At 37.3% G+C, this 17467-nt stretch overlaps 1 protein-coding gene across 2 annotated transcripts in view; it reads left to right on the top strand.

Moving 5' to 3' along the window:
• The first annotated feature begins 387 nt into the window (after window positions 1-387).
• LOC135690976 (uncharacterized) overlaps window positions 388-17467 on the top strand; it is a 53683-nt gene continuing 36603 nt past the window's right edge. For both annotated transcript variants that reach the window (XM_089114302.1, XM_065208676.2), the window contains exons 1-6: window positions 388-1025; window positions 11766-11994; window positions 13286-13417; window positions 14942-15051; window positions 15497-15598; window positions 16561-16680. In XM_089114302.1, the coding sequence (XP_088970428.1) occupies window positions 821-1025; window positions 11766-11994; window positions 13286-13417; window positions 14942-15051; window positions 15497-15598; window positions 16561-16680 (898 nt within the window). In that variant the 5' untranslated portion in view covers window positions 388-820. The remainder of the gene's footprint in view (window positions 1026-11765; window positions 11995-13285; window positions 13418-14941; window positions 15052-15496; window positions 15599-16560; window positions 16681-17467) is intronic.

The raw sequence follows: 17467 nt of genomic DNA, 5'->3' as shown, positions 1-17467 counted from the left end.
AGGCTAGGCCGTAGGCCTTCTAATGGCATAAACATGCAGGCTTTCAACTTGAACGATTTTAGCTTCACGGCATATGAAAATTAATCAATTAACAGTTTGAACTTTCTGTTCTTGCCATGATATGCAATGCAAAGGTTTAATTGCCATGATATGCAATGCAAAGGATATCGTCTACAGGGTCAAGACATCGTCTACCGTATTCAAGTTGTCTATGTTTTTATGAACATCACCCGAGAACTCCCCTTTTTGTGAAGAGAGAAACGGTCCAGCAGACTTGAATAAATAAAGCTGAGCATACCAACATTTCACATAGTTTATTACTTTACTTATTTCAAATTTTACATAATTAATAGTATAGTGGCACTTGTTTTTTTTCAATCAAAACTTTCAAAATAATGACAGCCTTGTTGATTGGAGGTAGTAAAGAATGGAAAGGCTATTTATTATTCTTAGCGCTCCGTGTCTATGGCTTTAGATTTCGAATATTACCTCATCAGCCCCACCAAAAATTTGCCCCACGAGCCGCCCCTGTGATTTCTTAATGATTTTTACCACATCTCGGAACTTTACATAGCACAGGCTGTTACCCATACATCCCATACAGTGTTGCTTCTAACGACTTGTGCTTGTCTATGTAGAATTAGAAAAGCATTTGCTCCAACGTGAGCGTACAAGGAAGCAAATAGCCACACATGTTTGAACAGACGAATAGAAGACAAATGCATTGAATTGAAAAACAACAGTCGACAACATCCTCCTTGTTTGTGGCCAAATCGGTGGAAAGTTTAATCTAATTAACTTACGGTTCGGAGAAAGAAAGATGGCGACCAGGCTTGCAATTGCTATCCTGATCATCTTGCTTTTCTTGCAGAATTTTGATCACAGCGAAGGTTGGCGCAGACGTAGACGTAGGCGCAGATGCTCCCCATCAAATTGTGCAGTAAGTGGGTGGTCAATATGGTCTGGTTGCTCCCATTCTTGCGGATCGCATGGAACTAGATATAGGACAAGATCTGTCACACGAGGTATCCCATTTCTGTTCTTGTACAGTATGTGTAGAACGGGAGATTTAGGATGGATCTCTTGACAAACTTTCGTTTCAAGGTGCAAGGCTGCCCGACTTGAAACTTAGTTGTGGGCCCGCAATGTCGCATATTATAGTATTGCCTGTGCACTAATCTGCCCCGTCTACGTTTTTATGCATATCAGCCGGGCACAGTCCCTTGGTAACAACATCTGTTATCAACACTGAAAATTTCGTATTTATAAAAGCCCACCTTCATAAGAAAACCGCAGAGCATATTACAGATTGAGGGGGCTAAACTTTTTTGAACTGCAATCGGTCTATGACGCTGTTGGGTTGTTGTGGATCTTGCATAGGAATTTGCTTTTCTTTACAAATTTGCTTAAACAAATTTGCTGGTTTATTTTGTTGCATGCACAAGCAGTGGATAAAAGTAAGAATTGGTTGAAGCGACGGGGAAAGAAAAGACTTTTTAGCACATTAACAACAAAGTTGACTGTTTAAGAAGATAGTAGCGTACAACGAGCTAGCAGAAGATGTCTCATAAAGGCTTTTTGGGTCACGTAGAGACAGGAAAACCGATGAAAACAGACGAAAACCTTTGGATTTCTACAGCTAGAGCGCCTGCGCGATCACAACAAAGGTTTGATTGGTGGCAAACACTAAACATTTTTTACCAGGATCTCAAACTTTGCTCAACAACACTCAACACGACTAAACTCTTCACTAAACTTTTAAATAAACAAAAGTTGAGTGAAATGTTTGGTGAAATGTTTAGTCATTTTGCCAGGACTTAAGAAATCAAGAAATCTACACATCGTCTGTTGACCACAACAAGGAGCAATCTATGACACAAATGTTTATACGGTCATGGCAGCGCAACGTGCTCCGATTGTAGAATCACACTTTTTGTTAGATTGTTCATAGCAAGTTACTGAGAAGTGTTCTACCCGTATACGATCAATTTTGATGTTCTTAGCCAAATACTACAAGCAAGCAATTTTGGCGCCCCCTTATCTCCAATTGCGCCCATATTCAGGGGGGTCATGGCCCCCTGGCCCCCCTACCCCCGCGCCACTGCTTCGCGGTCCCTGGTTTCATATTTTCAAAATGATTCTAACTGCGTACGTGGTGTAAAAATGGCCACTTTTGTGACTGCCCTATCTCTGGCAGCTGAACAATTTTGACTCCTCGCTTTTGAAAATCCTCATCGCAATGAATTAAGGATAAAACATGATCAAAAAAGGTATTTTGTGGATTGTTCTGGTTATCCTAAAGAACGTTTTCATTCTTTTGAAGGTATAATCTGGTTTTTGCGGCAAGTTACCTTTCGTTTTCGATTTGATTTAGTAGACTTTCGTTTTCGCTTTGAAAAGTTTTTGCAAGTATTGTTTACGTTTTGAAGCCTTTTATGTACGTCAGAATAATCGAAGCTATCAATCAAAAAAATTCTTTAGGCCTTGAAATGTAAACAAAGGAGGTTTCAAAGATAAAGAGCTAAATTGCAAGAACAGCTCTCGTGAAATTGAATTAATTGTCGGGTACTCATTTGTTGTAGCTTTTGCCGTATTAGGCAGGGAATTTTCCACTACAATCTAAGGATCTGGGTAACCAAAAATTTTAATGCTTAGAATGAAAGTATATATATAAGGGGTCAAGATTCCGAGTTGGGACATTTTGGAAAATTGGTTCATGTCACGTCGCAGTGACGTAATTGACCGAGCGACAAGTCACGGTCAGAAAAAAAAATAAAACTTTTCGAATTTTAAATCTAAATACATTTTTGGATTGCTCTTTCAAAGTTATTTTGACTTTATAAAAGAACCATAGCCCTACAACGTACGGTTCCAAAGTTATAGGCGTTTGAAGTTGCAGTTAATCAGGGGGTAACGTCGTACAATTCTAATGTTTGTCTGTCTCAGATGCATTGACAAAAGTGAGCCTAAAATGAATAACAAGTGTGATTTCTGCTTCTATTACAGTTATCTTAAAGCACATTTTTGCTACAAATCGTGGGCTTTAGATGAATTATTGAGCTTCTTTCATTTGATGTTGCCCCCCGATTTTTTTGAATTTCAAATTTCCTTGTTGGTTTAATGTTATTTAATTTGAAGAATATACAGAAAAAGGAAGATTTTCATTCTTTAGTGATTTTGGCTATTCACTGAGTTGCAAGAATCACACTTGCCCCACCTACGGCCCCACCTACGGGTAGCACTAAGATCCGTAATAGAAACAAACTATGTTAAAACATACCTGACCAATAAAAAATGGTCTAAGGTAGCCACTCGTCAAAAAAGTCCTCGCTAGACATAAAATCAGATACTTCCCATTCACTTTCGTCACTTGAATTGTCCCTTGCCACACAGTCATTCGTATCAGATTCTTTTTCCCCTTCCTCTCCGCTGTTGATAATCGTTGTTTCTGCCATCGTTGTTTGCTTGTTCGGCAGTAGATCATCTAAGCCTGTTTTTTTTCTTCTTCTCCGTTTTCGAACCTGCTTTCGAGCCTTTTTTCTTAGGGGGCATTTTTCTGAATTACAACTGTCGTAATCACCAAAACTTCCACCTTTTGCTTTCCTTCCACGAATGCTTTTGACTGATGGCGGAAATTGTTTGCCAACGAACCAGACCGGCTTCACATCTCCATCTTGAATCTTCCATCCAAATTCCTCCAAGTCAAGATGATTAATGGTCCTCTGCCCGCAACGATAACATACTTAAGCCTGGCAGTGAGCTCGTTTGATAACTTGGACAACAGAATCGGGATCAGGGGGCAAAGACATCGACGACTTGTTTTTCAAGCTTTTGTACAAGCGAATTCTTGTTTCCACGTAATCTTCATTATCTTTTCCTGAATAGATCACCGAACGCACGAACTCTCTGACGTTGTTTAGACCATCTTCGGCCAGCTTTCTGCCCTGCCCATGTGACTCAAGCAAACCAAGCTTTCTTTTATCTGCAATAACTTTCTTGAAGATACGAAGCTTACCAGTTCGATAGAAGTACAATGTCGTATCGCAGCCTGTAATTGCGTGAAAAGCGGGACACACCGAGCAAATATCTGATCCAAGGAAATCACAGTGTAAACCAATGTCTGCATATTTCTCAGCATCATACTTCAGGTACCATTTATGTGTAACATGGTATTGAGAATACGCCCACACCAACAGCACCAACACATCAGTGTCTTTCGCAACAATGATCAGTCTGCTCTTCAATTGCCAATAGCACAAGTCTGGTATCAGCCTCTTCGTGATTACATTCCACTTCATCATGGCTGGTATTATCTTCGATGTGGCATTCGACGTCTCTATAAGGTAATTGCGAAAAGATGCCTTTTCCGACTGACGCAAATTTCCACCTGGTGAAAAAACAGACAAAGGTACAGAAGTAATCGGGTACTAGAAAGCTTCTTGCAAAGTCATTGATTTTGAGATAATAGTCCCAAACGCTTGACAATCTTCTTTTAATACTCCCAGAGATTTTGGTGTCTTCTTTTTCTTTTTAATTCCAGTTTGCATCTTGTTTCTCTTGATCGGTGAAAAGAAATTCACCGTTCCCTTTACTAGCCTGTCTTCAATAAACGATTTAAACTGTGCCATACCAACCTCAGGTGCTTGCGGCATATCATTAACGATTGCATCGTCAATTCTATTCCCACGAGAAATATGTTTCGGAAAACCAGTTGAGAAGGGATCTACCCCATATCCGCGCAGCTTATTCTTTGAATTTCTGACGTGTTCACTGTGTAGTCGTTTACCCCGTGGCGTTACTTCTTTATGCTTTGAAGTGGCCTTCATATGCAGCACTTTGTGAAGGGTTGTCCTTAGCATAGTAGGAATATGTGTCGTATTTACCCAAGTTTTTACGGAGACGATGTCGGAACTAAATCCACTGCGGAATGGTCCGGTGGTGCCTTTGGTTGCTCTTTTAAATAACCCAGTTACCAAGTCCCCATGGATGGCTGAGAATTTCTCTCCAGAAATGCTACCTCCCATACCTTTGATCTTCAATTGCTGGAATGCTGGATGATTTGACTGTTTGAGATTTAACAAATATACATTTTGATAGCTGTTATAGCGAGCATAATTTTGGTGGCAAGGGACGGGACAATTCAAGTGACGAAAGTGAATGGGAAGTATCTGATTTTATGTTTAGCGAGAACTCTTTTGACGAGTGGCTACCTTAGACCATTTTTTATTGGTCAGGTATGTTTTTACATAGTTTGTTTCTATTACGGATCTTAGTGCTACCCGTAGGTGGGGCCCATGTGATTCTTGCAACTTAATGAATAGCCAAAATCACTAAAGAATGAAAATCTTACTTTTTCTGTATATACTTCAAATTGAATAAAATTAAACCAACAAGGAAATTTGAAATTAAAAAAAATCGGGGGGCAACATCAAATGAAAGAAGCTCAATAATTCATCTAAAGCCCACGATTTGTAGCAAAAATGTGCTTTAAGATAACTGTAATAGAAGCAGAAATCACACTTGTTATTCATTTTAGGCTCACTTTTGTCAATGCATCTGAGACAGACAAACATACCATTAGAATTGTACGACGTTACCCCCTGATTAACTGCAACTTTAAACGCCTATAACTTTGGAACCGTACGTTGTAGGGCTATGGTTCTTTTATAAAGTCAAAATAACTTTGTAAGAGCAATCCAAAAATGTATTTAGATTTAAAATTCGAAAAGTCTACCTTTTTTCTGACCGTGACTTGTCGCTCGGTCAATTACGTCACTGCCACGTGACAGGAACCAATTTTCCAAAATGTCCCAACTCGGAATCTTGATCCCTTATGTAAATACTTTCATTCCAAGCATTAAAATTTTTGGTTACCCAGATCCTTAGATTGTAGTGGAAAATTCCCTGCCTATATGTTTTTCCGAAGAAGAACAATAAGAAATTGATTAACTTTTAACAATATTTTGGAGATATACAGGCCTCTATTACTTGAAAAAAGACTGCTCATACGTGAATAAGTTTCTGTTGCAAAACCGAATCCAACGCAATGCATAAATTTTTGTATCGAATGTGTCTAAATACTTTTTGAACCTAAGTGTAGTTATCCTCATTTTTTGCAAAACAAGAGAACTTTGATCTTCACTTTGCAATAAATGACAATATATACGCTTGCCAAGAACAGTCTTAATGGCCTTGCTGAGCTTTTTAAAGATCATTTCTTTACTAGGCCTGGCATCTCATTCATTGGCATTCAAGCTCTTTGAAGCACATACAGGCTTAGTATGCATGTATCAAAATTATGCTCATGCATTCTGCACAGGCAGGCAGGCCAACGGCTGTGAAAATCTGATTCAACGCCTAACCGAGATGATCTCAATGGTTTTATATACTTTCGATTATTGAGATTGAGAACCCAAGATGAGACCAAAAATTTTGCATTAGGATCAGATGACTGATGACGTCACCAACAACGGCAAAACACTCATAGATCTGCTATATATTCAAAATAAATTGCACAATTTAGCAATTATAGGTCTTGTGCGAATTTGCATTTGAAGAGCTTCCAATTGATGTTTCATATAACTTAATTTGCTGACGTTTGCTCATCAGAGGATTTTCCCAAATTTTGCCACAATCTTTGGGCTGACAACTAAATGAGTTTGAATTCACTGCAAATGCACATAAAACTATATTGATCCAAAAATATATGCTTGATGCTTCTCCACACTATTTGACTATGATTGACACTAATAATTCATCATAAAAATCATAAATGCACTTGTGTATTCTAAAATTATATACAATATGAAGCCTATTTCATTCCAATGCTAAGCTTAAAGTCTTCTCTTTACTTCTATGCATAAGTACGTACGAGTTGGTGTTGAAAATTATGTACCGGCATTTTCTCTAATTTCTGCTGCATCTTTCCTGAAATTTTCTGGAAGTACGGCACATGACAACGATATAAGCGGCACAAAACTGGTTGTTAGTTTTCTGGTATTTTCTTGAAGCCATATGTCAATGTACTTGGGCTTTTGCTGATTATAGATCTACTGAAATGAAAGCTTCATCAGATGCCAGTTTCTACGTTCCTTCACTGGCAACCAGTCAATTACCATTTCTTTCTTGTTGCCTTAGTGGCTTAGTAGGATACCTGCAGCAGTATTTCTTAACCTTCTGCAATCGTTTTAGAAGTCTCAACGGAAGAGGTCTTTCGATTAAGAACGTCATTATAGTCCACATGACTATGAATGGATGGAATTTGAAAAACAAGAAAGGGCCTTTTGTCAGTCTTTGAGCAGCAGGGGAGTATTTTATGATAAATTTATCTGCAAGGGAGCTTTTAGCAAATGGAAAGGAGTCCTTAAAGTCATCACTGGAATATTCGTGAAAAGCGGGAAATTTCAACAACAAAGCTTCAATCGCAAGTCATGGAACTTAAATCTTTGCAAATATTGTTTACGTATTTTGAAAACGCTACCAAAGGAACCTTCCCTTGGTGGTAACAGAGATGACCCCAATGGTGTTTCCACTTGGGTCACCCCATATTGTTCCAGTTAGAAAAGCAGTATTTTTACGGTCAATAAATACAACCATTCTTTTCACTCAGACAAGGTGTGTTCACGGATGATACAGTTTCCAGGAGTAAATTGACAGATCTTTGGCTGCACAAAAGAAAGAGGGCAATTCAAGTTATAAAGAACGATTGTAAATAGCCAAACAAAACAAAGTAGAAATTGATCAAACAGAAACAGAAGCGTTCTATCGAAATGAAAAATTGTTTCTTTTAGAAAATGATTCAAGAAACGAGGAAGAAATATCCCTTGCTGACAACGACGAAAATGATATCGAAGAAGTTAGGCCATTTAATGAAAAAGAAATTGAAAATGTTGTGAAAATATGACCCAATAGAAAATCAGCAAGGCTGGATGGGGTTGTGTATGAGGACATAAAGAGAGAATTTAGTTCAATTAAAACTGACATTGTGGGCATATTTAATACAAGTTTAAAAAATAGAAAAGTACTCTCCGAATGGAAACATGATATAGTGCAAAGAATTCTGAAAAAGAATTATAGCCGCGAAGACTTAACAACTTAACGATAGCATTGCATCATAAACAGAATTCTGCCCTTCATTGAGCCGCAAATTGAATTTTGGTAAAGGGCTTTTCTTAAAGGAAGAAATAGGCAAGATTTAATTTTTTGCCTGAAGACAGCGTTGGATGACTTTAGACAAATAAGCACAAAACTCCATATTCTATTTATTGACTTTGCAGATGCGTTTGGCAGTATCAAGCACAAAGAAATTACAACCACATTGCGTGAATACAACATTCCCATTGTATACTGTAAGATTATTGAGCACATATATCATCGTTCCAGTTTTCTATTTATTTGCGGAAACAATCTGACTCAGAAAATTTACACCACAAGGGGCACAAAAACAGGTGACCCATTAAGCGTTTTGATTTTTCTAGTGATAGTGGATAAAGTACTAAAACCAGCATTCAATCATGCCCTGATTGGTATGAATATAGAAAATGAAAGAAACATTAGGCCAATGCCAATTCAAGCATATGCAGACGACATTGCAATGGTAACATATTATTTTAAACTACTTGAAGATATGATAATAAAATGTGAACCACTCTTTGATCAAGCTGGTTTGAAAGTAAAGGCATCTAAGTGTGCGTTATTTTATGAGCGAAGGTCAGGTAACAATTGGTATAATGGAAAAGGTGACAAAAAGCCAGCCATTAAAGTTCAAGCAGAAACAATAGCAACGTACAAGAGGTCCGAATCGTATAAATATCTTGGCAAATCGTTTACCATAGCAGGCGAACACGAATAACAAGTTAAAGAATTCATCAAAGAATTCAAAGATACAATTGATAAAATCAAGGAATGTACGCTCCCTATTCCTTGAAAACTCAGTGCTTTCAATAACATGGCTTCAGTAAAGATTTCACACCACTTTGAATACACAAAGGTAGAAGAAAAACAGCTTGAAGAACTGGATGCAAAGATTACGAAAACCGTTAAAGAAATGTTTGATTTATATCCCAAGAGCAGTGACAAGATATTTTTTGCCAACAGACTACTTGAAGGGCTGGGGATAAAGAGACCATCAAACGTATATAGGGCAACACGTTTATCTAATTTGATGAAAATGCTGAATCACGTTGAGGAGAACATATGGTATCTGGCAAGAAAATCTTTGGAAATAGACATGAAATCACGTGGTGTTAGACTGACAGATAGCGAAACTAATTTTTTGGGTTGAGCATTAGATGCCAGCAGAAGAGTAGCAAAGACAAAAACATATGGAGGGAACTCTGATTGGCCAGATCTACTTTTTCATGCTAATAAGTTTGATGGATCAGTTATTTTCAAGGATGGTTTTGCTGTGGTTGTCGTTAATGGCAAGAAGTTGAATAGGAAAGATTTGGAAAGAGAAATTGAGGGGGAATTGGAGAAACAGGATATCATTAAAAGCTGTGAGCTCCACATGCAAAGAAGTTTTATAAAGATTGAGAATATAGACAAAAAAAATTCGCATCAAATTTATTACGGTTGGAAACTCTCTGATAGTTTAGTCAAGTTTATTCTACGTGCACGTATGAATCAAATTCCTTGTAATCAGCTAATTCATATGTGGAATGAGGATCACGATAAAAAATGTTCAATGTGTAATGAAAGTACTGAATCAATGGCACACTTAATGAATTCCTGCAGAAAGTACAAAGATTTATACTCGCGAAAGCACGATCGGGTCGTAGAATTCTTATGCCAAAAAATCCAAAAAGGAATTCATCAACGTTATTTGTCAACAAAACGGTAGAAACAGATTTTCTACACATCAAAAATGCTTTTCGACAGCTAAACCAAAGGAAGCCTGATATACTAGAGATAAAAATGAACAAGAGATAATGTGAAATTGTTGAAGTCACTGTCTGCTTTGATTTGTATATGGATACATCCTACCGAAAAAAAAATAAGTATCAACCACTGATAAACTTAATGAATGAAAATGGAATTGCAACAAGAATCAGTGTCATGTGTTTTGGATCACTTGGGACCGTACATAAGGATGTGAGGGGAACCTTGAAAAGGCTAGGACTCTAGGGGAAGAGGCAAAAGAAAAAATGAAGTGGTGCAGTGTATCAAACATGATTTGTGATAGCATCGTATGGCGAAATAGGTGTAAAAAAGTGCATGGAGAGTAGGACTGCTAATTTCTGGTGATGTGCAAGGAACATATTTGGCTATAAGACATTTACAGTTTGTTCTTAACTTGTCAAATCAAATCGATATCATTTTTTTCTGTAGGAACAAAACATGGACTAACCTAGAGCTACTCCCCTTTTAACGTTTATTTTTTCTTTTCTCTTTATTACGATTGTAATAGTCTTATTTTGTAAAAACAGGCTAGCCAGTTACAAATTACCTTGTAATAGTGAGATTTATAATTGTAGTTTTAACTGGAATTCAAAATGAAAAGTTTCCATTATTATTACTACTTTGATTTAAAGTTGGCTGTTCTAAATAGCTAAAAATAAAAGCTAATTAAAGCCAACTATTTGCAAAAGGTGTATACAAAAGAAATACATAATAATTACAAAAAACCTAAGCCATTTATAAAAATTTTGCAAATCCTACAGTTGCAATATTTGCATTTTGTTTTCTGTAGATGTTTTTAAAAACAGCCACAGAGACTGAAATTTTCACTTCTATAGTTAATTTTGCCCATATTCTTTGACCCATGAACCTTACGGTATCTGTGAGAGCTCAATCCTACTTTCATGAAGGATATCTTTATTGAAAACCACAGTATGTATGGATTGAGAAGCTGCCACAATCTACTACTGCCACATGCACGTACTACGTGTTATGGCTTAGAGACGATATCGTTTCTAGGGAGTAGATTGTGGAAGGCACTTCCCAATGACATGAAACGATCAGATATCCTTTCCAGTTTTAAAAGGAGAATATATCTTGGATAGGAGAGGAATGCAACTGTAGACTGTGTAGACCTTTCGTGGTTCAGGTTGGGTTCTTGAACGGATAAATGTATTGTATTGTAGATGCCAAAAATGCTGTAAAAACATTGTAAAATATGTATATATGCATTTATACTCAATCATTTCTTATGTTAGATATATATGTATTTTTATTTTTTTTTTATTTCTAAACAATTTTACTTTGTAGTAGGCTTGGATTAGCTTTTATTTTGTAGCTATTTTTATACGCCTACTTTTAATAAATAGATAATAATAATAACAATAACGATCCACATTTTCAGCCCTAAATATGTTTTTTCGTCCGAAGAAACATAACATGGCCATGAGACAAAGTGGTAATTGGGAGCGCATGCGCACCACATTGGGCATTACATATCCATCCTTATGCGCATGCGCTCCCAATTTCCACTATGTCTATCCATGACCAAGTAAATGAACTTTGAAATGAATTCGAAATTTGGCAATTCTAAAGATTTAATTAAGATTGCATTTTTCGTGTAGAAAAAAACATCACAGTATCTGAATCCACCTTACTATATGCGAAAATTTCTGTGACAATACATAAGCACCTTTCACATATCAATCTTACACATATTTTGCTTATAAAAGTCCAATAATGATAAATGACTTTAATGATCGCAATCGCTACCCAAAAGTTTTTAATTTGTTATTTTATATCCTTTGGAATTGTTTTTATTTTGAAAATCTTTCCCAATGGTTACGATTTGCAAATTGACATCATAGGTGCTTCATGTGGGGGTTCTTGTCCCTATGGTCTACGAGAGACTGTTTCATGTAATCGTGTTTGCTGCCCGGTCAACTGCGTGCATTCATGGGGTGTCTGGGGGGCCTGTCAAGGATGCGGTAACAATGGTCAACAGACAAGATCCTTGGTAATCACGCAAAACTCCAGCTGTGGAGGAACAGGCTGTCCAACAACAAGGTCCCAAACAAGGTCCTGTTTGCCTCCCAGGTAAGTAGTTATGAATTTAAATAACATGCTTTGCTGCTGACAGTTGCAGAGTCCATGTGCGCAAGTAATTCATGTCATAAACGCCCTGCCACATATCAAAATAAAAAACGTTCCAAGGCAACAACCTTGTAGCACCCCACATTTAATAGATTAAATGCTGGAATTAAGTCCATTAACCTTGCAACACTGCTCGAGGTTATTTAAGAAAGATTTAGACCATCTCAATTTCTCCCCCACAACTCCATAAACACAACGCTTTTATCATGATCAAAAGTGTCAAACGCCTTTTTTAAGGCTACGAGGGTGACAGAGGTATATTGTCCCTTATCAAGGTCCAGGTACCAAACTTTTGTACTCTTCAAGACGTGGCTAAAGGTTAAAGGTTGAAGACGTAAAATGGCTAAAGGAGGAGTAGTGAGAAGAAGAGACAAAAGAAGTCAAAACTCTAAAAACTATTAAGCTTTGCTTTGTAAAACCCGTTATTGGGTTAAGGACGTATTTTTTTCCTTACCTTGCTCCTAAATCAAAAATTTGCAAAAGTGTCGGCTTTGGTCATTCAGCGAAACGTTATTGCAAGAAAACAGTGCTAAATGCTAAGTGCTAAATGAAAATTTGGTATGTCAAAAGAACTCCTGTAGCATCTTGCTTATTCCTGGACCCATTTTTCTTTACAACAGCACGAAATAAAAATAGCTGTTTCATCTGCCTGAAATTTTCATGGTGAAAACTATTTGAATTAAGACTTTCTGCTTTCCGTGTCTTTGGGTTCTCATTTTGGCGCTAATTAATGGTAAGCTTCCAGGATAAGCATGTCGAAAGTAAGATTCTCAATGCAGTTGCTAAATATTTTGCAGCAGTTTGATCATGCCTTTATAGAAGTATGTTTTTGAATATTCATAATAACTGAATTGGTCATGAAAGATCTGCTGCATTGTTACCCTGGGTACCAGAGACACAAAATTTAACGGCAGCAAAAAATATTGAGAGCTGCGGAGCTGCTGTTAAATTTTGTGGCTCTGGTACCCAAAGTACTGCGTTGTTTATTAAGGGAACAGGTTGCCTTATGAATTACCATGTTCAGGGGAAACCAAATAAGGATTTACTTTCTATGATATCATTTGATGTTTTGAAGCGAAAGGAGAGAGTTTTAAAAATAGAAATACATATGTTCTCTTCTATGCTGCTTATTCTGAAAAGTTTTTAAGTGTTTAAAAGCTGTAAAGGTTTTATATGCAATGGTTGAGTTTAAAATCTTTGCATCATTTGGAGTTAATCTACTATTTTTTTCCAGGACAAACGTATGCAGCTATCGATTGTCATATTCCCATCGATACACTGTGCAGGTCTCATATGGTGCTTACACTAGCTACAGAACATGTTGCAGCCACTTCCTCTGGTGTTGGAAAAAATGCACGCGTTACAGGTGGACAAAACTTTATTAAATAACAAAAGCAGCTTAAAATTAAGGAGAATCATCGGATACAAACCTGCGACTCCAACCACAGATATGTATAGGTAAAAATCATAACCAAACAGATCTTCGTTAATAGGAGTAAAAGCAAACATTTATACAAAGCAATGATTTATTTTTGGTATCATTGCCATTGAAGATCCTTTGGATTACTACGAAAAACTGCAAATCATTTTTTTACTAGTTTATTCATAAAAACTGGCTTATTTGTTTTTAGTTTTAACTGAAAAGTTGAGTCTAAAAACATTACGTGATAGAAGCAATTTGGCGGTTTTTGCTAGCCTTTTTTCAATGGAAAATTTCAGAACCTGACAATTCTTTAGAAACCATTATTTTTAGAAGGAATTGCAAATTTTTGCAAGCGGGATTCGGGAATCAGAAAACCTCTTCTTTGCTAATGTAAATAAAATGTTAATTAATTAAGACGGGATACATTAGTAAGACATTAACAACAACAGGAACTGAGATGGGAGAACATTTTGTATTGTCTTAACGTAAGAGTTTTTGACACGATATTTGGTTTTCTTTCCCTAAAAGCAAAACTATGAACGGAATCAGATTAAACAATACGTCATTCGATGCACAAGAATGTGGTGATTCCAACCATATCAAAATAATTGGCAAAGATTGTGAAATGATACGTCCCAGGCAAATCTATGGTCTAAATGAGTGTACCATCTTCAAAAGCTATTTTGTACCGCTTGCGTTTGAGGTAACGAAATCTGACTTGCATCAGCAGAACGCGCAGATTCTTAGCTACCAAGGTGTGTCTCAGATTTTTCAAATTCCTTCTCCCCTTGAAACTTGCTCTGTCAAAAATTGGCAAACAGTTTTTCTTCCCTCTCAAAGCTGTATTTTGCTATAAAAGACGGACCAGAGCAAATACAAAAATTTTGAGACATGCTTTGCTTACCCGACATCTGTCCTTGCTGTGTGCAAAGTTTTGAGCCATTTGATTCGTTCCTTGGGTAAACAATAGCTTTTTCGTACCTCTATGTATAGGAATTGTAAGTTTGGAGAAAACGGGATTTTACTGATCAGCACTTTAAAGGTACACTCGCACACCACAGTGTAATCCAGGTCAAGTCACTTGAAGCTGTTTAAATAAACACGGCCGTACATTGAATACATGGATGTGCCATGGGATATTGTAAACGAGACATGCGACCACAACCGCAAAGCAACGATAATCGGCTTAACAGGTCAAAAGATTTTCAGGCCTCAACTAAAAGTTCTGATATAGAAATTATGAAAACCTTTGTCTGTATGTTGGGGTTTTTTCCATTTTCAAAATTTCTGTTTGTTCCAAATTTGGTATCGTTGTGTGCCTTGAAAGTTCGGCTATTGGAATGTTAAAAAAAACGAAAAATTGATGTTTTCTTCATCCAGAAAACATTTACCATAACCTTAAACTCTGTTTAAAGCGAATGTAGCGATGCAATGAAAATTAGCACGAAAAACCCTTTTATTTTACAGGTGGGTAAGACGATATCGATACGAAGTGCGCTACACAACTAGGTATAATACCTATTATCGCTGTTGCCAGGGTTGGCGGCAAGGTGCATGCCTGTCGAGCTGCCTAAGCCGTAAGTAGAAAGCTTCGCTTCTCGTTCTGAAAGAAAAATATTAATAGACTGCGATAATTCTTTTCTGGTGGTATTGCAACTTAAGAATATTAACGTTCTTTTATGCCAGTTTCGGTATGAAACCTTTTGAAAATCTATTGATCATGTATAGATATAATATAAATATTTCAATTAAAGCTTTTGTTTTCTAACAACATATTATTAACATAATGTTTTCCTAAAGTAAAGCTTTTAAAACATGAATAACAGTAATGCTCTAGGAGTTTTGTTTTTTTTGTTATTATTCTAAATAGCCGAGGCTCTACAAATAAAATCATTATCAAAAATAAAGTGCAGAAGCTTCTGGCTTTGAGGTATCTCTTTGTCCTTTTTTCTTTGTGTTATTGGCCCCCCTCTGATACAAGGTTCCTCACATTCTAAAATTATCATTTTCCATCCTTATTAGCCATATGCAACAGTCCCGGATGTGCTCATGGAAATTGCATTCGACCAAACACATGCTTGTGTCATTCAGGGTGGACTAGCCCATCACAGGGGTGCAATGTTGGTGAGTACGAGTGCTCTTGCATATTTGCTGTAGTTATTGAACATTGTAAGTTGCATCTGAAACTGATTCTTGGCTTTTGGCAGAATTTTTAGACCCCTTTCACACTGTTCCGTATTCATATGAAAACGGATAAAAAAGTATCCGTTAGTGCCTTGCGTTCACACTGCTCCACCTTGAAAACAGAGACTTTTGCAAACGCACTTTGAAAACGGAGACTTTTGAAAACGGAGGCTTTTGAAAACGCAAAAACGCAGTGTGAACACCGAAAACGGATACTTTTGAAAACGCTAACAACAACAACAACACAGCAAGATTCTTAGACCGCGCCAATTTGAACAACTTTTCTTAACATGGCTGATTCACTCGTATTAGCAGTGGCAAGTGCTGTAAATCAGTTCGTGGCGTTTTCCTCTTTATCCAGAGAGGAGCAATGTGAACGCTTCATCGTTTTCATACCGTTTTCAAATGTATCCGGAGCAGTGTGAACAGGTAAAACGGATCGATGGATAAAAATGAATACGGAGCAATGTGAACATAGCCTAAGGCAATTGAATGTAAGCCTCGGTTTCTATTTATGGGTTCAATTCTTTATGGAAAATTGTTTCTAATCACCATGATTACGCAAAGCAATGTATTGCAGAAGGAGTGCGAATGTGAAATATTTCTAGGGGGGAGGGTGGTGGGCGTAACTGGACTTGGGGTTTTACCTTTTAACAGAAATTAGAACCCATTTTCCTCTGTGATTATTTCTTTTTAACCAACTATCTAAATATTTAGAGGGTAAGGATAGCACCATCACCCCCCGAACCAACCCCAAAGTAATCTACCTCAATGGGTTAGAGATAATGATACATGCGATAAAATAACCGCTCTTTGAACACTTAACTTATAATTTTTTTTATTGCGTCACTCTTTTGCTTAAAGTAGGACAGTTCCATTTATGTTATCATCTTCATCTTCAGATATCAATGAATGTGCAAATTCAAATGGAGGCTGTCAGCAACTCTGCACAAATCTTCCAGGAACACACAGATGTGGTTGTAACCGAGGCTACACGCTGATTGGGTCTACACGTTGTCAAGGTTCCCTTTACAGGATCACATTTTTGTCCTTTCATTTTGAACTCTTGCTTACTTTCTACCCTTTGATTGACGTTTTTAGACAAAGCTCTGTCTATGTTTATGAGGGCTTAAAACAAGCTCAAAATAGGTTTAAAACAGGTTTATTACATGGAATATTACCTCGCGAGTTATCTCGCGTGTTATCGAGGGCCTCTCCAGTAGCCTGCGCGCAGCCTCAGACACTTCTATCCCGAAGAGTAGAGTCTGCGAATTAAAGTCAAAAGGCTTGTTCCCTGAGTCAGCAAAATCATGACCTCGTTTCCAAAAAAATTAACCGCATGGATCGCGCGCAGTTAAATTTATTCTTCAATTTCACGAGGCATTCAAACAGTATCCAATGATGTATCCTATCAAACAGCATTCAAACAGTAATCAATGATGTCTTGCATTCTTTGCTTTAAAACACTATCCAAAACGGATAATTGTCGTGATTTTAATTTGGTGGTTGGCCCTAAGAGTAAGTTCAATGTTGCAAACGCGTTGCAGGAGCTTGATGTTGTTGTCGAATTTAGGCCGGAATCGCGGTACATTTGTCGTGAGTGTCTCAGGTAGCCTGCGCGCAGCCTCAGACACTTCTATCCCGAAGAGTAGTGAGAAAGTAAGTTTTGCCGTGAGAAAGTAAGTTTTGCCGTGAGAAAGAAAGTTTTGCCGTGAAAAAGAAAGTTTTGCCGTGAAAAAGAAAGTTTTGCCGTGAGAAAGTAAGTTTTGCCGTGGCACCTGTGGGCCACCGTACGAATTCGTTATTTGT

The sequence above is a fragment of the Rhopilema esculentum genome, chromosome 4 (assembly GCF_057945365.1).
Source record: "Rhopilema esculentum isolate cy_ngs chromosome 4, ASM5794536v1, whole genome shotgun sequence".
NCBI classification, from domain to species: Eukaryota; Metazoa; Cnidaria; class Scyphozoa; order Rhizostomeae; family Rhizostomatidae; genus Rhopilema; species Rhopilema esculentum.
This window is presented reverse-complemented; position numbering and strand designations above follow the sequence as displayed.